The sequence below is a fragment of the Monocercomonoides exilis genome, assembly GCF_001643675.1.
Source record: "Monocercomonoides exilis strain PA203 chromosome Unknown scaffold57-524287, whole genome shotgun sequence".
Taxonomy (NCBI): domain Eukaryota; phylum Preaxostyla; order Oxymonadida; family Polymastigidae; genus Monocercomonoides; species Monocercomonoides exilis.
Window position 1 is genome coordinate 54,923 of NW_027150602.1, and position 22,612 is coordinate 77,534.

Sequence of the window (22,612 nt, forward strand, 5' to 3'; positions counted from 1 at the left end):
TCAGAGATAACTGCATATTCACAAATCAATGCAATCAAATGTGAATCCGAAGCATATGTTCCATTTTGTTAATCTCATGTTCCAGCAACTTAGTCAATGTGCTCATCAACCGCTCCATCGCTGGAGATTATACTGGTAAAGGCAAACCCACAGACCCAGACAACCCTTCACAATTTCGCCCGGAATCTTCTCAAGCCACTCCGACCCTTCTCTGTCTATGCTGTCTGTCGTCTGCTTTAGATGAATGCACAACAGCCGAGCAACTATCATCTTCCATTCTACTTCCCTTTTCTTTGCTCCTGTTTAATTTCCCGGAGACATAAAGTCATCATGCTCTCTCTTCGAATCATCATTCATTGACACCAAAATCCTCCTCTGCATCCTCCTATTCTCCGCCTCAACTACTATTCAACCTCCTCTTTATCCTCGCTCCATCACTCCATATCGCTACTTTCTCCTCTGTCCTTCCTTCACTTCCCCTTTCAGATTTTCCACTCCGCATCTTCTCTTCCAGCTCCTTCACCTGCACAACCAGCCACTTCACTTAAACTTCAAATGTCGCCTTCATTTTCTTTTGCTCCTGCTTTTTTGCGCAAGAATCATTTGCTGCTTCACAATCACCTCATTGAATATCTCTTTCTTCTGGCTTTTCGTCTGCAGCTGTACTTTCGACAGCACCATCAGCATCTTCGTTTTCTTCAACATCTTGTTCATCATCATCTTCTTCACTTGTATCTTCTCTTCCACCTCAGTCAGACCTCTCTCCTCCACAACTGTTAGCTTCTCTCACAACACACACAATGTTCCCCACTTTCGCAATAAATCTCTTTCCATGGGGTTGGACCAAAACATAACAACGCAGCCATCGCCACTGCTTGCTGCAAATCATTCATCGCACTTTTCTCATAGCCCAGAAGGCAAAATCAACAAAGTCGAAGACAAAACCTTTCCGTAACCCTAATATGCAAACAAAGAAAGCTTGGGAAGCTTCGTCCCCAACCGTCCAGCGAACTCTCGGTGTTTGAACTCACCAACACACACAACTGCGTCTTCCACTTCTTCTCCTTCTCAATCTCAACGTCAACAAAATCGACCTTCTCCTTCATTGCAACAAGTTTTTCATTCAGCTCCTTCACTTTTGCGATATCCTTCTTGCTTATCTTCAAAATCTTCTTCTCCCGCATCCGGATGATCTTGTCCTTCTCCTGCAGACGCTCTTCCAGCTCGTTCGTATGCTTTGTTATCCGTTTATAATTTCAAATCTTCTGAAGCAGCATATTTAACTCAAAATACCTCTTATTCATCTACGACTTTTTTTCTTCATGGTTTTTCTAAACTTCAATTCATCCTCCGCCTTATTTTCCTTCTTCTTCTTCTTCTTCTTTTTCCTTCCTCCACTTCTTCCCGCTCCTCCAGCACCGCCAGCGCAATCGCTGCTGGTGACAGAACCACATCCTCCATCCTCATCCCCGCAGCCTCCAACGCCTTCTCCACAATCTCTTTCACTTCGCACACTACAACACCTTACCCCATCACTTTCTCATCCAACTTCACCCCCACACGCCTCGACTGTTGCGATCGCCATATTTGCAGCGACGGGCAAACAGATCGTAGATCAACGGGAAAGCATTCACATCTGCCGCTGTAAAGATCCGCTTGATCCCCGACTTCGTGCCCACCGACGCTGCAAGCGACGGAAGCTGCACCTCCAGCGGAACCGAAAGCATTGCCGAAATCGTCACATCGTACGCACACACAACACCCCCATACAGCACCCCCCGCCGAGCCACAACAAATCATTCGAAGCGTCTGTTGCTCCCTCAGTTACGAAATCTTTTGATTTTCTTACACCCCAGCCACCTCTCGAAGTCGTCCATCGCTCCTGCCGACGTGTATGGCGCAGCCTCCGCAGATGCATCCGAAGGGTCAATCGCAGGTGCTGATGATGGCTGCTTATTCTCTGAAGATTTCTTCTCTTCGCTTCTCCGCCTCCTAAATGGCGAAGTTGATCGGCGAGCTGTTCCAGTTGAAGAAGACGAAGGTGCTGAGCGAAGAGATGACTACTGCACTTCAACAGCAACAAGAAACTTTTTCGGATACCACACCACGTCTGCCTCCAGTCCTACAGGCGAAACAAGCACAACATCCACATTCGGATCAGAATGATCGACTGATTGCGAAAGCTAGTAGTTTTCAAGTTGTAAAAAAAGATGTAACAGGATCACTTTAAGGGATACGTTGAAATGAGAAGCGGAAGAAGAATTTGGAGATGAGGTTAATGGCTAAATTGAATCTGGATAATACATTAACTTTGGTGAAATGTCAATGTTCTTTTCAAGCTAAAGATAAAATTAACTTGTGCGTGCCTATTGAATGCCTGATTCGTTCGTCCCAGCCGAGTGATGGCAGATAAATGTGAACTCGTTTGCTCTGCTTGACAATGACCCACTCCTCACAGAGCTTCCTCTGCAACTCCAGACACTTCTCCTCCCGCTCTGAATGAATCTTTTCCAACATTTGCAAGAACCAATGTTTTGTTAGAAACGTCTTTTATCTTCTTTAAATGACTTTCGCTCCTTTTCCTTTCGGTGATTCTCGATGATATCGGTTCCTTGCCAACCACATCCGCACCACTGACTGAATGGCAGTGGCTGCTTTGTCTTCTCTCTTTCCTTGTTTCAAGCGCTGCCCAGGCTGCCTCAGACACTCCATCATCATCTTGATGTTCACAAGGCAGCTCAATTTTTGCTCTTCTTTCAGATGTGCATTTTCAATGCGAGTGGAACGATGTGTTTCAGAAGACGATTGAAGCTGAGAAGAAGCATGTCAAGGAGAGGAATCAGATGAAGGTGAGGAAGTAGATGAAGTGACTGTTGTATGGAAGAAGAAGAAGAAGAAGAAGAAGTCAAGGCATTTGGCGATGAAGTCACATCCAATTCGCTGATAGTGAATTCAGAATGCTTCATTCCATCAACAAACAGAATGTTCAAGGCATTGTCTTCTTGCACAGTCCTCGAATTTGATAAGCTCTTCCTTTTTTCTCGTCCAGCAATATTTGAGTATGTGCAAGCAAATGGCTCGAATTCTAGGGTGTTAATAAATATTCGAATCTTTTTCATTGCAATGGAATGCCAAAAGAATTCATCCACAAAAGCCAAATAACCACGCTTTCTGAGAAGGTTCTTTCTCCGTTGGAGATGACTCTTCTTGATTCTTTGTTCATTCATCATCTTATGGAAACTTTTCTTTCAGTTCCGAAATAATAATGTGAATTTTCATTTGAAACAAATTTTGATGAAACTTCAGGATGATGAAAATGAGAGGATGATGTTGAAGAAGGCCTCTCGGTTCTTTTATTTGTAATTTCTTCATATAAATCGTTGTTGTGCACATCTTCTTTATGAAAAAAACTTACAGCAATGAAAGTTTTAGACTTTCCAATATCTTCTTCGTTCATTGATTGAGGTTGATTTTGTAAATTGTTATTGTTTGTTTTTTTTGATAGTTAAGCTAACCTTCGTATCCTCTTTTCGTATTTTTGCGACTATTTTGCTGTGACGATTATCTTGTTCCAACAATTAAGTTGCCTTCCATGAATCAAACGGTTGATTTTGACAGATACAGAAATATAAACATTCCATGTGGATTCACGTCTGTGGAGTTTTTTAGGTGATTAGATTTCATAAATATTACTTTGAATAATTCTATGTTTCACCGAAATAATTGAAAGAAATGTGCTTTCACTGTTAAGGTTTAATCCAAAAAAATGATCGTTAAAAATTGGTAAGAAACCGCACTTTTTGAATTTGGCACACAATTGAATCACATTTTGTTTGATTTTCGAGCAGCAAAAAAATTATAGAATCATTTAAAATATCTTAACAAAAATGTAATTGGTACGTTTTGATCAAAAAATCGGTTATAATCAAGTTCGGTTATAATCACAAAAAATCGTGCAAAATCGAATGTGATTATAACCGAACTTCACTGTATTTGAACTAAAGGAACTTTTCAAAAAAATTCAGACACACGAAGAAAAGCGATTTGGAAAACATCATTAATATTAAATTAGAATAATAAAAATATAAAAATGTTTAATTTTTAATTTTTTGTCTTCATCACTTATCCACAAACATTTTACACACATCTCGTTCTTTTGTCACACATTCAATCAGAATATAGTGTTTTTAGTGAAAAAAAAATACTGCATTGTTTTCTCATGCAAAAAATGCCTGTTTTTATAATGAAAATAATGTTTTTTCTCGACAGAATGTTGTTTCAGAAATAACGAAATTATCACTATTTGAACATGGAAATGAAATTTTCATATGCTTGTTCAAAAAATAACAATGTTTTAAGTTGGATTAGTCAATTCAATTCAAGTATTCTGTTTAAAAAAAGAAGTTTTTTTTTTGAGGAATAATTTGTTTGTGAAACATTTTTGTTCTTTATTATATTCAGTTTGAGAAAAGTTTATGCGCATTCACTAAGTTTTTAATTTTTAAGCCAGTTGAAAGTTAAGAATAAATCAAACAAAACAACAATTTACACCAAAAGATTTTTGTTGGAATCTTCATTTACAAACAGAAATTCGTTTTTTCCCTGTCTTTTTATCCATTTTGGAATAAACAGCAGCCTTTCAAATACTGTGATAATTAAAAAATTTCCAACAACAATTTTTTCCCATTATAAAAATCAAAAAAGCATAATTCTGCTTTTTAATGCTTTATTTATGCATTTTTGCATTCCTTTTAACAAAGCAATGCTTTTCTTTTGATTTTAATAAATCTTGGACAGTTCCACTGAGATACTATGAAATTGGGAACTTTAGCTTCATCCCTGGTATTTATTTTTTAAGTGATATTGTAGCGAATAAGAATAATATCTAATAATTTTTCGCTTGACATTTTTTTAACATTTAATATATGAAATAGGTGGATCGATTGAAATAAACATAAAGATGCAGTATGCGAAGAATATTTTTTAATTAAATTACTTTTTGTTTCAGGGGAAAAGACCAAGATTTGATCCTTTTCGCCATTCCTGCAAAAGATTTTGATAGAAAAGGGAACAAATTTAAAGAAGAAAACAATGAATGCATCAATTTTTCAACTGAACTTCAAGTTTGAAGAACAAACAAATTATTTTATCTTGCTAACTTTCGCACACTTTTGAATTTTATTTTATCAGCAACTCAGACGTTCTTGCATAACGATTAATAATGAAGGAAGTTATACTCTTGTGATTACAAGCGAGAATCTATACACTGTTGGACTATTGAACTGCAAACTGCAAACTGGAAAGTTATCAATCAATGGCTCTTTTTTTAATCCTGGTGGCACACCTTTACCTTCTTATGAAATGTCTCTGCCCATCTATTATTTAGTATCTGCGAGCGTTTGGGCAATGCTCTTTCTTTATTGTTTGGGACGTGTTGCATTTTTTCATTCAATTGGTGTTGGATGCGCTCTTCATTGGGGGCTGCTAATCCTTTCTGCTGTTCGTTGTGTCATTTCTATTATTCACGGAGTGAGCATTAACTACGTGACACTATATCGAAGAGAAAGGCCTTTGTGGTACACTCTTGCAATCATGGAGCTGACAAAAGCTGTTGGATCAGCAATGCCAATGATTGTTCTGTGGCTGTCCGCAATAGGAGCATCAATCACACATAGAAGTATCAAGAAAACAACGTGGGCAGCTATGATTGTTGTATCGCTGCTGCACATTGGCTTCAGACTGCTGACATTTGGATATAGCAGAATGACTTTCATTGGATTGATTATTATCTTGACACTTGTTTCATATCATCTCTTTGCCAACAACAAAGCGAACAAAAATGCTCTCAAGAACCAACTTGTTCTAATTCCGTTGAGGCCAGTTTATGCTTCCTTTCCTATTCACTCAAAAATTCGATTCACTTCACGCTTTCAGATTGATCTGCTTGCATATTCTTTTCTAAGGCTCATCTATCTTATCTTTGTCGTAGCAATACCAGAGCCCTTTTATGCCATCACCATCATTTTTGATGATTCTGCTGATGCCTTGGTGATATTCCTCTATTTCTGTCTGATTGACACTATTGCCTTCAACAAGATGGGAGAAACAGAGCTGAGGATGGCTGTCCTCGATGAGCGGCTTCGCCATCTGGAAGATCTCAACACAGCTCCAGAAAACAGGACAAATCAAGAGCCAACCATATTCCAAGGGATTAACCTCAACCACATCACATTCACTGACAGAGTGGTCTTCAGAGTGAAAAAGAATGGCTTATATTTAAAGCGTCAGAGTCTGATGGGCCGAAGAAGAGATGGAGATTACGGATCGGCCGAAGCAGAACAAGACGTGCCATATGAACTGGAGGATGCAGAAGATACCAATGATAATATCGATCAAGGGGATGACATAACCGGATTTGACAACGAAGGAGGGCATCTGAGGCGAAGGCACCACAACGCGGGGCATCATCATCGGCACAATCGAGTTTTGTCTGCACGAGAAAGGAGGGCTCAGATGGATGAGATAGACATCGACATCGAAGGCCGGGCTGATGATCGAAGGGAAGTACATTCGCCTGCAATTGGAATTGACAACGAAATGCTTGACATGCCATTTGAGCAGGCATATGAGATCGGTGCAGGAGATGCGGATGACGAAGGAGGGACTAACCTGAGAGGAGCACATGGAAGAGCAAGGCACGAACGAATTGAGAGGAACGGGGCTGTTAACATGGATGTGAATGAATTGGATCCGATATTGCAAATCCTGATGCTTTTGGGGGATATGCAGCGAACGCAGGAAATGGAAGAAGGCAACCATCATCACCATCACAGAAGAAGAGGAACAGAAGGAGGAGATGGAGCAGACGATGAAGATGAAGATGAAGACAGCAATTCAGATGAGACAGATTCTTCATCGTCTGACTTGTCCAACGATGAGACCGAGAACGAAGAAAGCAGAGCAGATGCTCCTCCTCAATTGAATTTTGAAGTTGTTGACCAAACTGTACTTCCTTCTCTTCTTGTTGTATCAGAGCCTGACGGAACAATACTGACTGCTATTAACGATGACAGTTAGCATGAATAAATAAAATTAAGGATAATCACAAACAGTTAGCATTTTTTATTACAAAAATCGTTTCTTCTTTTAAACTTTCTGTTCGACTCAAAAGAAGAAATTTTTTAAAAGCAATTCAATTCCCCTTCACATTACAATCGTTCCACTTCAACATTTCACTTTTTGTTCGATTTCAACTTCTTGTGCAATTCTTTGTTTAAAGCTTATTTATACCTTAGCATTTTTTTTAGAAAAGATTTTGCTTTTTTCGTTGTGAGTTTTATGTTTTTTTGTTAATTGTTTTTCAGTATGTTTTTAAGAAATGAATTTCTTTAATAAATGAGTGGAAAGGAGTGTATATCTCTTATTTCACTTTTTTTATACAGAAAAGATTGATAGAAGAAGTACTTCTTTTGGTATCGAAAAAGTGATGATGATTTGATTGAGTTGAGGATGTCAAGAAATTCACATGCACTTTGCTTTGCTTTGAAGATTTGATTCCAACTCACTTAATAATTCTTTTCATCTTCTAATTTTTATTGGAGAAAATGATTTTGAACAAATGAAGTGCGTCGAGTTGGGATTTTTGACAATTAGTAGCATTCTCCATTCTGTTAACCATTTTCTTTACTCTCAAAAAAGCAAATTTGAGAGCAAAGCCGTAAACGATGTGAAATAACATCAGCAACGATATCTCATAACTCGAGAGCTTTCTGTTTTTGACTTTAAAATAATAAAATTGACATAAAAAGAATTGTGTTCACAGCACATGCAATCGAATAAAATGCAATTTTTTGGGCAGATGCATGCGGATGCATGTTCATTTTGTGAACAAATAAATAATCAAAAATTTATAAAATTTAAAAAGATTAAGAAAAAGAAAGATATTTCTCCGTTTTCACTCAATTTACATGAAAGGTGGGGTGTATGATTACTCTTCCGCTTCGTCTTCAGCTTCTCCTTCAGCTTCTTCAGCTTCTGCTTCAGCTTCTGCTTCTTCTGCAGCTTCATTCTCTTCCTCTTTCTCTTCCTCTTGATTCTCTTCTTCCTTTTGTTCTTCTTCCCCTTCTTGATTCTCTTCAGCTTGTCCCGCATTTTCTTCTTCATTTTTGTTTTCTTCTTCTTTCTTCTTCCTCTCTTCTTCTTCTTCCTCCTCCTTCTTTCTTTCCTCTTCTTTCCTCTTCTCCTCTTCCTCTTCTTCTTTGCGTTTTCTTTCTTCTTCCTCTTCTCTCTTCTTTTTCTCTTCTTCCTCTTGTTTAATCCTCTCCTCTTCTTCTCTCTTCAATCTCTCTTCTTCTTCCTTTTGTTTCCTTTCCTCTTCTTCTTTCTTCTTCTTTTCTTCTTCCTCTCTCTTCAGTCTCTCTTCCTCTTCCTTTCTCTTCTTTTCTTCCTCTTCTTTTCTCAACCTCTCCTCCTCCTCTTCCTTCCTCTTCCTTTCTTCTTCTTCTTCTTTCCTCTTCCTCTCCTCTTCCTCTTTCTTCAACCTTTCCTCTTCTTCTCTTTTCTTCTTCTCTTCCTCTTCCTTCCTCTTCTTCTCTTCCTCTTCTCTCTTCAATCTTTCCTCCTCTTCCTTCCTCTTCCTTTCTTCTTCTTCTTCCTTCTTCTTCCTTTCTTCTTCCTCTTTCTTTAACCTTTCCTCCTCCTCTCTCCTCTTCTTCTCTTCCTCCTCCTTCTTTCTCTTTTCCTCCTCTTCTTCTTTTCTCTTTCTTTCTTCTTCTTCCTCCTTCTTCCTCTTTTCCTCTTCCTCTTCTTTTCTCTTTCTTTCTTCTTCTTCCTCTTTCTTCTTTCTTTCTTCTTCCTCTTTTCTCAATCTTTCCTCTTCTTCTTTCTTCTTTCTTTCTTCCTCTTCCTTTATGCGCTTTTCTTCTTCCTCTTTCCTCTTTCTTTCTTCCTCTTCCTTTTCTTTCTTTATCCTTTCTTCCTCAATTCTTTTCTTTTCTGCTTCCTCTTTTTCTTTTGCTTCTTTTTCTTTTGCTTCTTCTTCTGCTGCTGCTTTTGCTTTTGCTTCAGCTTCTTCTTTCTCTTTTGCCTCAGCCTCTAACTTGGCTGTTTCCTCTGCCGATGCCTCAGAAGTCTCCTCTTTTGCCTTGTTCTCATTTGCATCTGCATCACTTGCTTCTTCCTTTGCTGCAGATGTTTCTGTCTTCTGCTCTTCAGAAACAGCCTTCTCGTCTGTTTTTGCTTCTTCCTCTTTCTTTTCAGCATTCTCTGCTTCTTCTGCTTTGACCTCTTCGTTCTTCTTTTCAACATTGTCATTTTTGGTTTCTTCTTCTTCTTTTTTCTGCTTTTCTTCAGTCTGCAATCCCATCTGGTTCTGTTTTGTCTCATTTGCATATGACTGTTCTTGTGTTGTTGCTTCATAAGAACTGGAAGATGATGTTGAGTATGAAGAAGAAGAAGAAGACGATGATGATGACGATGAAGAAACAGAAGAAGATGAAGAAGCAGACGACGCTGCTGCTGCTTGTGGTGCTTGTGGTGCTTTTGCTGCTGGTGCAGTGGAAGATATTGCTGTGTCTGAAGTAATTGCTTTTGCAGTCTCTTTCTCTCCCACATTCCTCAAATGCACTCTAATGTGGATGTCAAACTCGCTCCCCAGTGACAGAAACGGATACTCTCCTCCTTTCTTCATCAGCGCTGCTTTGCTCGAAACGTGCAGAAAGCCCACTCGTTCGCTTCGCTCGCGCCTCTCATCTGAAAGATCCATACACGTTATCACTGTAATTATCCTCTGCGAGGCATCTTCTGCTTTTGCCACGGTCTGCGACGCAACTGCTTCTGAAAATGTGCTCACTGAACTTTCAGTCGCTGCCTGCTGCTCTGCGCCCTTTCCTTCGCTTGGAGCGCTTGAACCACTTTCGCTGCTTTGCTTTTCTGCATTTTCAGTTGATTTTCCTGCGGCTTCAGAACTTTCTTTTGCATCGTTTTTAACATCCACTTTTGGCTCGTCTTTCAATTCACTGTCACTATCTGTCTGCATCTCATTCGCATTTTCAGTCTCTTCCAATGTTACCTTTTCTGATGCCATTTTCAGTTTTCCAAGAATGACATCTTTCTGGAGAGTCATAAATCGAGTCTGGACAAACAATACCATCTTCTGTCTTTCAGCATCACGATATCCTTTTGGAAGAAAGTTGAGAACTTCATCACGAATTTTAGTCAATGGAGCTTGGGTTAGTCTGAACAATATGTCAAAAAGTTAAATAAAAAACGAAAACATAAATATTTTTCATAAATAATGACATGCATACTCTTGTGAAGGAGGTGCATAATGACTTGTTGACACAGCAGAATTGATAAGAACCATAGAAATTACTCGTTTTGGATGAGTCTTATCAAAGAGCTGGGCAAGAAATCCACCATATCCAGAGCCAATAATGTGCAATTTATCAATCGATAAAGCTTCAAGAAAACATTCAAATGCTTTCACCCAATTATCGTGCGTGTCATAATATGGGAAAAATGCGGAAACAAGTCGATATCCATAAGCAGGAAGGCTGATGAACTGATTATAAAAGATGTCAGGCGTCGTTGGCAAGTCAGGAAGAAATACAAGAGGGCAACGGTCTGTTGGTCCAGCTTGATAATACGTCCATTCCTTTGGTACTGGAGAATTTATTGTAACCTTTTGAAATAAACACAACAAAAAAAGAATCCAACAAAATACTATTTTTAAAAAAAGATTGAAAGATAAGCTGCAACAACCTTTTGTAAAGAGTATTTCGAATTGAATGCATCATATTCGGGATCGTGAAATGATTGGGTTGATTGCTGAGGTCCCATTTAATGCTTTCGAGTTGATCTGATACTATAATTACATGATCGAATGATCAGAAAAAGATCAAAAATTATTACTGAAAGAATTTTATTTTCAAATAATAAAAGCAAAACAAACAAAAACAGAAGAAATGATTATAAAAAATAGTTTACGAAAGGAAGATGTGGAAATGTTATGAGAATTGTGAAGTGATTGAACAATTAGCTATCTTTCATCAACGTTTCCCATTGGTTGCCTGATATTCTCAAACGATGAAAAGGTCTTTTTCATTAATCGATCAACTTCAGCGCGCAATTTTGATATCACTTCGTTCTGTTCTTTTATTTTCAACTTCATATTTCCCTCTGACATAATCTCTTTCATTCTAATCTCTGACCCACGATGATCGTCTTGTGCCACTCTTGATGCTTGTATTTCATAGACACGTCTTCTCTGTGAAACAGAAACTGATGCTTCACGAATGCGATCATCAAGCTGTGCATTTTCAAGCTGAAATAAATAAATGAATATTAACAGATCGATTAACAAAATAAATAGTAATAATAATCAAACATTAAACAATTGTTAAATGTTTATTTTTAAAGAAATATAAAAATTGAAACCTGTTTGGCTTTGATTTGCGCCTCCAGTTTCTTCTGCTGTCTCCACAGCTCGTCGATCTTCTTTGAAGCAGAGTCCTTGAGATACTCTCTCTTCTTTTTCAGCTGCTCCTCCTCTCTTTTGTGCCTACTGTCATCTCCTGTCCTCACAATGTCCTGCAATTCTTTCGTCACCCGCATTATGTGGAACTCTGATATCGTGTTTGCCTCGTCCACAATCGCCATCGTCGCTGCCTGAATCTCCCACTCTCTCCACTTGATCGACTTCAGCAGCGTGCCTGCGTGTTTCAGCAGCTGCAGTGAGTGCTGTGCTTGCTGTCTCAATCTTCCATTTAGTGCTAAGATTTCATCTCTATGAACAAGAAGAGCATCTGCATAGGATGTGATGCAGGGCTGAGGAGGTGCTTCAACCTGCCCTTGCAACAGACGCAGAATGAGCACAAGATCGATGTCTGTGTACTTCGTCTTCTCTGCACAGCGCTGCTGAGCTCTCTTCACTTCGCCCATCTCTGCCTCGATGGCGCTGATGCGGTCAGTCAGATACTGTTTGTGCGACACAAGCTCATTCATGTGCTGCTGAAGCTGCGTAATTTCCTCTTCCAGTTTGATTCGCTGCTGCCTCGCTTCGTTAATCGTCCGCCACAGCTGCTCGTCGTCTGCTGGGAGAACCCCTGCCCCATCCACTTCTGGTTCCAGCGGCACCGCCTGCGTCTTCGCCCGCTGCCACGCCACAAACGCATCATGTGCCAGAAACGGGTCTAAATTCGACCGAATAACAGAAAGATACATCGCCGCATGCTCTCCAAACACCTCCCGAAGCCATTTTTCGTCAGAGCGGATTTCGCGTAGGTATTTTCTGAGCTCTTCTCTTTGCTGCCTCCATTTCTCTCTCTCTTCCCTCGAGGCATCTGCTTTTCCTCTTCCACCGGTTCTTCTCTTTTTGATCCTTTTCTCTCCTTCTCTTCCCACAAAATTGCCATTTTCGTCGTACATTTCTTGTTTTCCTTCTTCTTCCTCATTCTCCTCTTCGTTTTCTTCTTCACTTTCCCCTGCATTTCTTCCATCAATTGTTTCGTCTTTCTTCCACGCTTCTCTTCCTTTTGCTGCTTCCTCTTCTTCCTCTCCTTCTCTTCCATCCACAAACCTTCCTTCGCTGTCAAGAATTGTTGGAAGCCCTCCTTCACTCGCAAGCTGATGCACAGCCCATGCTTTGACACTCAATGTATCGTCTCTATCTTCTCTTCCTCCTGTCCTCATCCCATTCATTCCATTCATCTCATCAATTGCTGAATCAGCTCCACCTGCCCCGTGCAGCTTGCCTCTGTATGCATTCATCGCCACACTCAGCGCTTCTGCACGCGATTGCTTGTCTCCGAAGAATCTTCGCACTTCTCTTTCGAGCATCGCCTTCGTCTCTGCATCAACTTGCTTCACTCTTTCTTTGATGTGCGCTGTCTCCTGTTTGATGACATCGATGTGCCGTTCTGTTTGCTGCTGCATCGCCTTCCTCTCTTTCTTCTCTAATGACAATTGTGCATGTTTCATCCTCAGCTGTTTATCTTCTCTCAACTGCCCTTCCTGTGCAAGTATTGATTCAGATAGCTTTGTGATCCACATCTCGTTCTCAAAGCACCGCTTGGACACTTCTATGCGCTCCAAAAGCAGCTCTTCCAGTTTCTCGTCAAACAAACGAAGAGATTCACGAGCAGTCTCCGCCAGCAGCTCCAGCTCATTCTCCTTCGACTTTCTGAACTTCGCAACAGTCTCTTTCTTCTTCAGATACTCTGCCATTGCTGCCTTCTGCTCGTCTGTGTACTTTTCTGGTGGAACAGTGTCCATCCAGGGCTCCCTCACAATCTGCATCGTCAGCAGAGACTCCTCACTCTTCGCCTGTAATGTCCCATCCATCATGTCCATCAGTGCTCTTTTAGCTGATTCTGGATCGAGTGGTGCCTGTGATGTGTTCCAGCCTTCTGAACCACCAGAAGCAGTCGATGAAGAAGAGGCACCTAACGTCGCAGCAAGCAAAGAAGCTGAAGGTAAAAATGAGTTCTTTGCTCCGTCCTTTTGAGAGGCAGAAGAGGAAGAACCTGTCTGCCCAGATGAAAGTGAAGCTTTTGCAGCTCTTTGCTCCAATTCTTCAATTACCTCACCGTATGTCACACTCCACACCATTTCTGGCTTTTCCAGCGGATGCAGATGAAGAAACGGTGCAAAGTTAATCTTCTTTCTTGCTTCGGCTGCTGCTTGCGCTTTCGTCATTCGCTTGCCATCTGAGCCAAGTTGTGATTGATTGCCTTGAGCACCTTGTGATCCCAAAGGAGATCCAGCCATTTGAGAAGAGCCATCTCCACCGTTCTCATTGCCCTGCGTTTCATCTTCATCTTCCTCTTCTTCTTCTGCATCTGGCCCATTGCCTGCCTTGTCAGACGCCTCCAGCTGTTCTCTGATATCATCAATTTGCTTCTGCAACCTCGACACTTTTTCTATTGTGCTCTCTTTCTCCTTCCGCATCTGCTCAAATTTCTCGTTGAATTCACTTCGCAGCTGCCTTGTGATCGATGCCAAAAGTGCCATCTGTGTGAGCTTCCTCTGCACAGACACAAGTTGCAGGGGATGATACAACAGCAGAGTGTCATGTTGCGACAGCTTCTGCACATCCATCAGCACATCTCCAGACAAGTCACTCTGTTCATCTGCGCCTGTCGGAACAAGCGCGGGATTCTGAGTAGCAGAACCCGAAGCAGATGCTCCGGCTGAGGCATTTGAAGCAGAGGCTGATGATGAAGAAGTAGAACTCCCAGGAAGTGCAATGTTCAAAAGATTGGAAATATTGTTCGATTCCGATCCTTCTCCAGCTGCTGTGTTGTCACCATCTCCGCTTCTCCCTCTCTCGCTGCCACTTTTGCTTCCAGTAATGTTCAGGATGTTGTCTGCATTACGATATGCATTTTGCGACAAGCCCAACTTGATTTTAATCGAGTGCTCAACAGGAAGAGCGTGCGATGTGAGCGAATATTCTCCGTTCTGAAGTGAAAGCTGTACAGCACCTGAGCTGTCTGCTGAAGAGGATGATGCGCTGAGCATCGCTGTGACAGCAGCCGGCTGTCTCTTCTCCACCAAAGTGCGGAAGAGCGTGTCTCGTGGCTGCCTGTGGAATGAAAGAAGCTCCATTCTTCGCATTCTTCGGATGATATCCAACTTCCTCAGAGTTTGTGGTGACTGCTTTGGAAGAGCGAAATTGTACACTCGCAATTTGGGCAGTTTTGAGGAAGGCAAATAAGAAGATGCAGAAGAAGTGAGAACAAGCGCAGCGGAATTTGAAGATTGCTGGCGTTGTTGCTGAGGAGATAATTGAGCCAAAGGAGAACTTGGATGCTGTGACAACAATGTCTGGTCCATTTGCACTGTTGCTCCCAGCTGAGCATCTTGTTCATTGTTCTCTTCTGCTGCATTGTCAACTGTGTTGAATGCAACCAGCGCTGATCCCTGCACTTCCATCGTGTCCCAACACAGCGCTTTAATTCGTAGTGTTCGAATTGAACTCATCAGCTCCTCTTTCCTCACCTCAGCAGTCACTTCTCTTGCCTGCCTTTCGCTGTCCTTCTTCAGCTTTTCCCTTAGCTCTGTGTCAATCACAACCTCCAATCGATCCAACCTTTCTGCTTCAGGCGCGTTCTTGTTGCGAGCAATGAGATCTGAAAGTGCTTGTCTTATTCTCTTCATCTGCTCCTTCAGCTGCTCGTTGACTGACACATACTGCCGTATTTCATCTTCCTCCTGTTTGCGCTGCTTCGCTTCAAAGAACAGCGGCTCTTCATCGTCTGGTGTGAGGATCTCATCTGCATCTCCACTCGGCATCAGATGTGCTGTTCCCGCACGACGTGACATTGCTCCATCTTCCATTGGACTGTCTCTTTCGTCTGAGGCTTCTCTTCTTCTGTGCCTCGAAATTGGAGTCGACAGTTCGTCCATCCGTCCAGTGCTGTTCTTTCTGTCTCTTTCTTCTCCTTCTTCATCCATTTCTTCTCCAGCAAACCTTCTTTCTCTTCTTTCCCTTTCTCTTCTTTCTCTCAACTCATTCCTCATCTCTTCTCTCTGCTTTTGAATAAACTCGATTCTCCTTGGAACCTCCTTCATAATCGCAGACGCTGCCACTTCTGCTCTTGTAAAGTGCTCGTTCGGAGTGACTATTCCATTCAATGATGTTGTTTGTCCGCTTCCTCCAGCCGTTGTCTGCGCTCCAAAAGCGCCTCCTTGTTTGAATGTCTGTGTGAGGTGTGGCTGATGCCCCATGATTGGCACAAGCTCAGGAGAAGGAAGCACCGGCACCTCCCATCCGAATGCACACCCATCGTGTCCAGTGGAGATGGCGTGGGTGGAAGTGGGAGAGAATCTGATGCAAGCACCTCCCCCGCGGAATGGATCGTGAGATCTGTGCAGAAACAGAGGATGCACTTGAGGGATACCCATTCCTCCTCCTATTCCTGGTATGTCACCACCAGCAGCGAGTGAAGCCTGCTGCATCTGTGAGCCAAGCATCTGAACTGAATGAAGTGCCAAGCAGCCATCTCTGCAGACAGCTGCAAGCAGCTTTCCGTCTGGCGAAACAACTAGTGAGTCGACTGTTCCGTTCTTCTCCATCCCTCCACAGGCGCCCGAACACGCAAAGAACGAGGCTTCGTCTGTGGACTCGCTCTCCTCCATCTCCAGCGGCAGACAATACAGCCGGGCAATCCTGTCTCGAGTGAGTGCAAACAGCGAGTGCTCATTTAGAGACGAGAGATACACAGCCTGATGATTGAGCGAGGCTTTCTGAAGTGCTTGTGCTGCTGCTGCTGCTGATGCGCCTGTCCCTGCTCTTCGCCCAGGTGCTGCCTGTGGAATGGTCGGTGGCACAGGAAGAGGCAGCGCAGCGAGTGAGTCTGCGGGATATTCGAGATGCACAGCAGACTTTTTGATCAAAAATGATGGAATTTCGTTCTCTTCGCTTGTTGTGTCGAGTGGAGGTGGGGTGATTCGGAGTACATCTCCATTTGACAACCCGACCAGAGCTTCAGAGCGGGTGCCGTTTGTTGCCCATGAAAGAGAAAGTGCTGGGTGCTGCAGCGTCACATAGCCAAAGAGAGAGAAGTTGCGTGCTGGCCGACCGTCCAAAATGAAGAGACGGGAATCATCGCCGGTAACTCCGATGTATTGGCCATATGGATGGTATCTGAGACATACAACTGCAGATGTGAACAGTCGAACACGGTGAAGAAGACGCAGTCCTTTCTCTTCGTTTTTCAGAACTTTCTTTTCATTACTCGCAGGTTCTTGAGATTCTGCAGGAGTCAGCTTTGCCAGAGACTGTGAGTGTTGTGAAGAGAACGACTGGTTCCTCTGCATCTGCTGCTGAAGAGGCGTTCTTGAGCTTCCTGGCTGGTTGCCCATTGGTGTTCCTGGAGTTGCACTCCCTTCTTTCCCATCTTCCAGCGCACAGAAGTCTCTTGCATCGTATATCCTCACCGTTCCACAATCTGTCCCCACAACAAGAAGCCCAGCACCACTACAGAACGACATTGCCTGTGCTGATACACCCAGCCTTATCATTGCAACCATCCTCACGCCATGGCATGCTGTGCGAGGTGCAGGCTGTTTTGTGGGTCTTTGATGGATGCGCCTTCTCTTTGCGTGCGGACCTTTCTTTCCTGACCCTTCTCCTCCTTGTGATCCTCTCCCTGTATTTCCCCTTCCTGCTCCATCTCCATCAGCTGCATCGACTGCTCCTCCGTCAATTCCAGGGCGAGAGCGCGTCGACCTTCCAGTCTGCAGCACGTTTGAAGGGTCATTCAAATCAGCTCCGTATTCGTCATTGTCTCCTTCTCCGCCAGCTCCGCCCATCTCATCTTCATACCCTCCCCCCATCCTGCTGGCACCATCGCCTTCGTCCCTCATTCCTTCATTGTTCCCATTCGCACCACTTCCTGATTCTCTGTTGCCTCCTGCTCCTTCCTCGCCTTCACCTCCTCCGCTGTTCATCGAGTCTGACTGGATGATCTGCACAATTGGTGAAGACAATTCATCCCCTTCTCTTCTGTCGCGTGTGGAGTCGAGTGTTGGGTCAGTGGTCAGATGGAACGGAACGCCAACTGCATCAAACCAGTCAAGATCCATCTGCGATGACATCAGAATCAATTCTGAAAGAGCTTCTTTATCTTCGCTTTCATTCGAATCAGATTCTGCAAATTCATCGTTATTTCGTTCATTTCCTTTGTTTGATGAGAAATCGTCTTCATTTCCCAGTGGCTGAGGAGGTGCAGAAGAAGGATCTTCATCAGAATATTCCTCATTTCGTGCAACTTGCCCGTTTTTGCGCCTAATGATGTTTGAAAGTACATTTCTTTGAGTTTCATTCAGTTCTGCCGCATCCAACTGCTCAGCAGTCGCAAAGCTCTTTTCCATCTCCTTCAGACGTTGTCGAAGCAGCCTTCGTGGTGCGAGCGTGTTTAACATTTCGCGTGTGCCTTCAACGAATGACACATCGTTGTCTGCATTGTGCTGCTCCCAAATGCGAAGTGTGGCATCTTCCCCACCGACTGTCGCAAACATCGTCGGTGACAGCCACTCAACAGCTGAAACAGCTCCGATGTGGCGGTCCATCACACGCACATACCTCAGCTGCATACGGTCGATTGCTCGAAGATGTTGCAAGAATTTGCCTTTGGATGAATTTCTTTCGTTATTATTGAGCAAATCATCTGAATTTCTTGCTTTATTTCTCCTTTTGGAAATATCTTTCTGATTTCGCTCTCCACTTTCATCTTCATCAGCATCATCATTATCATCGAAGAACGAATATGACTTCAACAGGTCATCTGGGCCGACTGTTGTAACCTCCTCTCTTTCTCCATCATCCATTTCTAACTCATTCTCATCTTCTGCATTTTCTTCTCCTTTTTCATTCAGAGCACCTCCTCTTCCTCTTCCCCTGCGCATCGCCCTTCCCAGCTCCTCCCAAGAAACAAGACGGTATTTGTTTCTTCTGATGGCATTGTTTCCTCTTCCACTCTCATCTCCTCCAATCTGAGACGATGCTCTGGCCAATCTTTCTTCGCCTTTATAACCATCGACTCCATCTTCTCCGTTTCTGTTGAGTGTTGCATCGTCGACTGTCCTCTCCTTCCATTCGCTGCTGTATCCGCTTTCTCTTCGCCCGTCCAGCTCCATTTCTGCCATCTGCTCTCTCATCAGCAGCCGCCAGATGCGCCGCTCTTCGAGTTCTTCGATGTCTTCCAGCGCTGCAAGAAACGAGGCTCCAGACGCAGAATTCACAAGAAGCAGCTGCATTCGGGCATCAGTGTCGAGAGAGAGAATGGATGTTGCACAGAACGGGAGGTAAGAAAGAGAGTGATCCGAATCTGTTGAAGAAGAAGAAGAAGAGGACGATGAAGAAGATGATGAATTGGGCATAAGTGTAAGAGAAGGCTGATGTGGTGAAAGAGCAGAAATTGAAGTGGCAGCACCGAAGGAAGTGTGGTTGCTGGATGATGCAGAAAAGGAAGGTGAAGAAGCAAACGATGAAGATGAGGCAGAAAATGATGGAAGACTCTCCAGACGAAACGAGTGACGCAAGTGCAGAAAAGGGCAACTGAGATACAGCAGCTGCCCGTCCAAACAGCCAGCAAATAAGCCGTGCTTGGTGAGTGCAAGTGAAGATATCGGAGAACCAGATGGGATTCGCGTCTCCTCAGTAAATGTTTCCTTTTCCAAAGGGCTTCCGGAAAGCTGTCTATCAGCATCATATCTTGTTTGTGCTTGATCTGCATCTAACGATGATTTTCCTCGAAAATGCAACTCTTCTGCATCAAAACGAAATATCTGTCCCTTTGAGGTGCCAATCAGAATACCCTGGGACTGTGGAAGCCACACACAACATAGAGCATCACCCATTTCATCAGGAATGCGGTACAGCCCAGGTGTGAGGAGGCATGTGAGTTCGTGAGGTACCATCGACATCACAAACACATATCGATGGGATAACACACAAATTTCATATCTATTTTCAGGGTTGAAAATAACTGTGTGCCATTGAGGTGGATTAAGCGACATCTCCAGCATATCGACTCCGTTTTTTGAATCTTGTCCTTTTGATTGAGAAATTGCAGAAGGAAGCGTTAACCCTGAACGCTTTGTCGTTCCGAGCTGTCCTCTTCCTGTTGCTCCAAATGACTGCTTGTCTTTTCTTTGTACATATAAAGGATTTAAACAAATATCTTGAGGTTGTTTTTCTCTATTCAGATAATAGTTACAAAGATGAGGCTCTCCATCACGATTCCAATCCCATATCGTAAGCTTTGCCTCAGGCAGAGACGATAATGAAGCGAGAAAACGTCCATCGCGAGAAAATGCCAAAATTTCAAATGGAACGAGAGGATAGCCTTTAATAAATTTTGTTTAAAAATAATTAATATTGATTATCACCAAAATAACAAACCAGGAAGAACTTGAATCAATTCCATTTCAGGAGATTTTAAGATGGAAATCGATGGAGTTGAATCTCTCGAAGCAAATGCAATGTGAAATGAGGATTGAGAAACTGCAAAGCAACTGATTCCGTATGAAAGACCCCAAATATGAGACATTGAGCCTTCCTTCAGATTTGAAAGGCATACAGATGTACCGCTTAAATAAGCAAGTTTGTTCTCAAACAGCTTTGGCGGGGTTGTACTCCCAAGTGAAAAGCTATATACGAAAGTTTATTAAATGTAAAGTTAAAAAAGTCTACTCATACCTCAATTTCGTGGGAAACGAAGCCATGATTGAGCAAATAATAATTCAAAACGGTTGATCAAATGATACCAATATATGTTTCTCAAAGAATATTTGTTGATGATTAATGATGATGCCAATACTCTCACTCAAAAAAGCATAATTTTTCAGAAACTTTTTTTTCAAATATTAAAACAACCCAAGTTTATTTTTATCTGGTATTTCTAATTTTTTAAATGATAATTAACAACTTTTTCTCAATTTTCAAATAACACTCTAACTTTAAAACAATCTGTTTTATTGTGTTTAAAAACACTATAAAAAACAAAAATATGATAACTTGAAATGTCAGAATTATGCACGTTCAGCTCTGATTCTTCTTGCAAGTTGCATATCTTTTGGCATGATTGTAACACGCTTTGCATGAATTGCGCACAAGTTGGTATCTTCAAACAATCCAACGAGATAAGCTTCGCATGCTTCCTGAAGAGCTGCAACTGCTGAGCTTTGGAATCTCAAATCAGTTTTGTATTCTTGTGCGATTTCACGAACAAGACGTTGGAATGGGAGCTTTCTAATCAAAAGTTCAGTGCTCTTCTGATACTTTCTGATTTCACGAAGTGCCACGGTACCTGGACGGAAACGATGGGGCTTCTTCACACCACCAGCTGCAGCTGCTGTTTTACGTGCTGCTTTTGAAGCGAGCTGTTTGCGTGGAGCTTTTACACCAATTTGCTTACGAGAAACTTGCTTTGTTCTAACCATTTTAAATTATTATTTGTTTGATAAAGATATATCAAAATATTTTTTGAGAAAGTTTTCTTTTAGATTACATATATAACGATGAGTATGAAAAGATCAATTTGTACGCAAAAGTGATCAATTATAATTATTAATATATTATATTTTGGATCTATTACGATTGAAAAATGATAAACTGTTTTTATTTTGTGCAAGTTCAATATTCATTTGAACTTACTTATTTCTTATGCATTAAAGCATTGATTTTGATTTTAAGGTGTTTTTTCATTTTATTGATTTCGATTTTGTTATGAAGCTAGTTGAATATAGGATATACCAATTTGGTAATTTTTAAATACAACAAGCTACATTCATGTATACATTGAAAGAAATAATATATGTGCTTGCTGAATGTTTTTGATGTTTTCAATTAAATTTTAATTTTTATTAAAATTCTGATTTTTGATTTTGTTTTATTAGTTTTTCTTTTTAATTTTTTTGGTTGTTTATTCGTTTCGTTTCGTTTCACATTTTGTGTTCAATTTATTTATTTGTGAAGAATATTGAATAGTTTGTTTTTTCTATCTATTTCACCCCCTCAATAAGATTATATTAAGGTTTTAACAAATAAGGTGAATAGCTTAACTATATGAGCATAAATGCTCTAATGATAGAAACTTGCATATGGAATATTCTTTTTATTTTTATTGGAACAGAATTTTCCATTTGTCAAGCATTCGATGTGACTGAAATAATGGATAGAATAATAGAGCCTTCAATGTATTTCAATAAGTTGAATATTGATTTTTCTTCTGATGACGTATGTTCACAAGCATTTAAATCGCATTTAGGGGTTAGAAATATTTATTATGTTGAAAACATTGAAAACGAGTTATTTTGCGAAAAAGATAAATGCTTTCATGAACGGAAAAATACTGAAATAAGAGGAAACGTCGAATTGAAAATTTCATCTTTTGATTGCAAAAACTTGAAAATGAAGGAAGAAGCAAATGCAAGCATTATTAAAGTTGAAAGAGGAAGTTTATTATTATTGGACAGGTGCTCGATTGAAATCAGTTGCGAATAGTTCCCGTTTGACATAAGCTGGGGTTATGTGTCAGTTGCAAATATTTCACTCTGCTTGTATTCAACTTCACTTTTACAAAAATGTCCGTCTCTTTTCTCTTCAGAAACATTTCAAGAGAAGTTTACTGAGAATTGCCATATTTCTGTTTGTTCATCTTGTTTCTCTTCTTTTTGTATATCGTCAGTCTCGTTTCTGGCACTTCCCTTCGTATCTTATGTATCCCTCTCTAATCTGGTAGTCTTCAACATTTCAACATCGCCATCAGAACGTTCACCTTCAATAACTGCATCAACCCAAACAACATGCCTGATGAGCGGATGCATATTTGCATCAGTTTGTGATGTGTACGATGGAGGGGTTGTATCTTCCTTGAACAATCCTTCGTCTTCATTATCTTCTTTGAACGCCTCATTTGTCAGGTGTTATCGAACTCAGAATGTTGTTTATTCAGGGAGTGAAGGATATCCTTCGAGACCAGGAAGACAGAATCAAACAACAAATGGAGTAAATTCATTCACTTTGTGCGAATGGAATGGCTCTAAAACAATCGGAATAGATGGCTCTTATACAGACGGGATTTCAAGTGGAGGGGCAATTTTC

The 22,612-nt window shown here is 41.5% G+C and overlaps 5 protein-coding genes across 5 annotated transcripts; 2 read left to right on the top strand and 3 right to left on the bottom strand.

Annotated features, from left to right (window-relative positions):
- Positions 1 to 1,322: 1,322 nt before the first annotated feature.
- MONOS_7753 (uncharacterized protein) lies at positions 1,323 to 2,166 on the top strand (the record flags this gene model as incomplete). The annotated part of the gene is made up of 2 exons (XM_067878102.1): positions 1,323 to 1,325; positions 1,615 to 2,166. The coding sequence occupies 2 exons, from the start codon at positions 1,323 to 1,325 to the stop codon at positions 2,164 to 2,166; spliced, it is 555 nt and encodes a 184-aa protein (XP_067719945.1).
- A 2,794-nt stretch (positions 2,167 to 4,960) lies between these two features.
- MONOS_7754 (uncharacterized protein) lies at positions 4,961 to 7,077 on the top strand (the record flags this gene model as incomplete). The annotated part of the gene is made up of 3 exons (XM_067878103.1): positions 4,961 to 4,965; positions 5,009 to 5,123; positions 5,191 to 7,077. The coding sequence occupies 3 exons, from the start codon at positions 4,961 to 4,963 to the stop codon at positions 7,075 to 7,077; spliced, it is 2,007 nt and encodes a 668-aa protein (XP_067719946.1).
- A 672-nt stretch (positions 7,078 to 7,749) lies between these two features.
- Positions 7,750 to 10,848, bottom strand: MONOS_7755 (putative signal recognition particle-docking protein FtsY). Its single transcript, XM_067878104.1, has 3 exons — positions 10,762 to 10,848; positions 10,308 to 10,681; positions 7,750 to 10,235 (listed from the first exon to the last, which is right to left on the bottom strand). Exons 1-3 carry the CDS (start codon positions 10,837 to 10,839, stop codon positions 7,988 to 7,990), a joined length of 2,700 nt encoding a protein of 899 aa, XP_067719947.1. The 5' UTR covers positions 10,840 to 10,848; the 3' UTR covers positions 7,750 to 7,987.
- A 56-nt stretch (positions 10,849 to 10,904) lies between these two features.
- On the bottom strand, positions 10,905 to 20,270 carry MONOS_7756 (putative cilia- and flagella-associated protein 43). Its single transcript, XM_067878105.1, has 4 exons — positions 20,207 to 20,270; positions 19,910 to 20,157; positions 11,437 to 19,853; positions 10,905 to 11,323 (listed from the first exon to the last, which is right to left on the bottom strand). The coding sequence occupies exons 1-4, from the start codon at positions 20,230 to 20,232 to the stop codon at positions 11,039 to 11,041; spliced, it is 8,976 nt and encodes a 2,991-aa protein (XP_067719948.1). The 5' UTR covers positions 20,233 to 20,270; the 3' UTR covers positions 10,905 to 11,038.
- A 183-nt stretch (positions 20,271 to 20,453) lies between these two features.
- On the bottom strand, positions 20,454 to 20,977 carry MONOS_7757 (histone H3). The gene has a single exon (XM_067878106.1). It carries the CDS (start codon positions 20,947 to 20,949, stop codon positions 20,539 to 20,541), a length of 411 nt encoding a protein of 136 aa, XP_067719949.1. The 5' UTR covers positions 20,950 to 20,977; the 3' UTR covers positions 20,454 to 20,538.
- Positions 20,978 to 22,612: the final 1,635 nt, after the last annotated feature.

Excerpts from the sequence above, each read along its gene's own strand:
- MONOS_7755 (XM_067878104.1), bottom strand. The coding sequence starts at position 10,839 with ATGGGACCTCAGCAATCAACCCAATCATTTCACGATCCCGAATATGAT. Across the intron at positions 10,682-10,761 it reads CGAAATACTCTTTACAAAAG|GTTACAATAAATTCTCCAGT; the intron begins GTTGTTGCAGCT and ends TTATTTCAAAAG. Across the intron at positions 10,236-10,307 it reads TATGCACCTCCTTCACAAGA|ACTAACCCAAGCTCCATTGA; the intron begins GTATGCATGTCA and ends CATATTGTTCAG.
- MONOS_7756 (XM_067878105.1), bottom strand. The coding sequence starts at position 20,232 with ATGGCTTCGTTTCCCACGAAATTGAG. Across the intron at positions 20,158-20,206 it reads TCGTTTCCCACGAAATTGAG|CTTTTCACTTGGGAGTACAA; the intron begins GTATGAGTAGAC and ends TTTCGTATATAG. Across the intron at positions 11,324-11,436 it reads CGCAAATCAAAGCCAAACAG|CTTGAAAATGCACAGCTTGA; the intron begins GTTTCAATTTTT and ends TATTTATTTCAG.
- MONOS_7757 (XM_067878106.1), bottom strand. The coding sequence starts at position 20,949 with ATGGTTAGAACAAAGCAAGTTTCTCGTAAGCAAATTGGTGTAAAAGCT.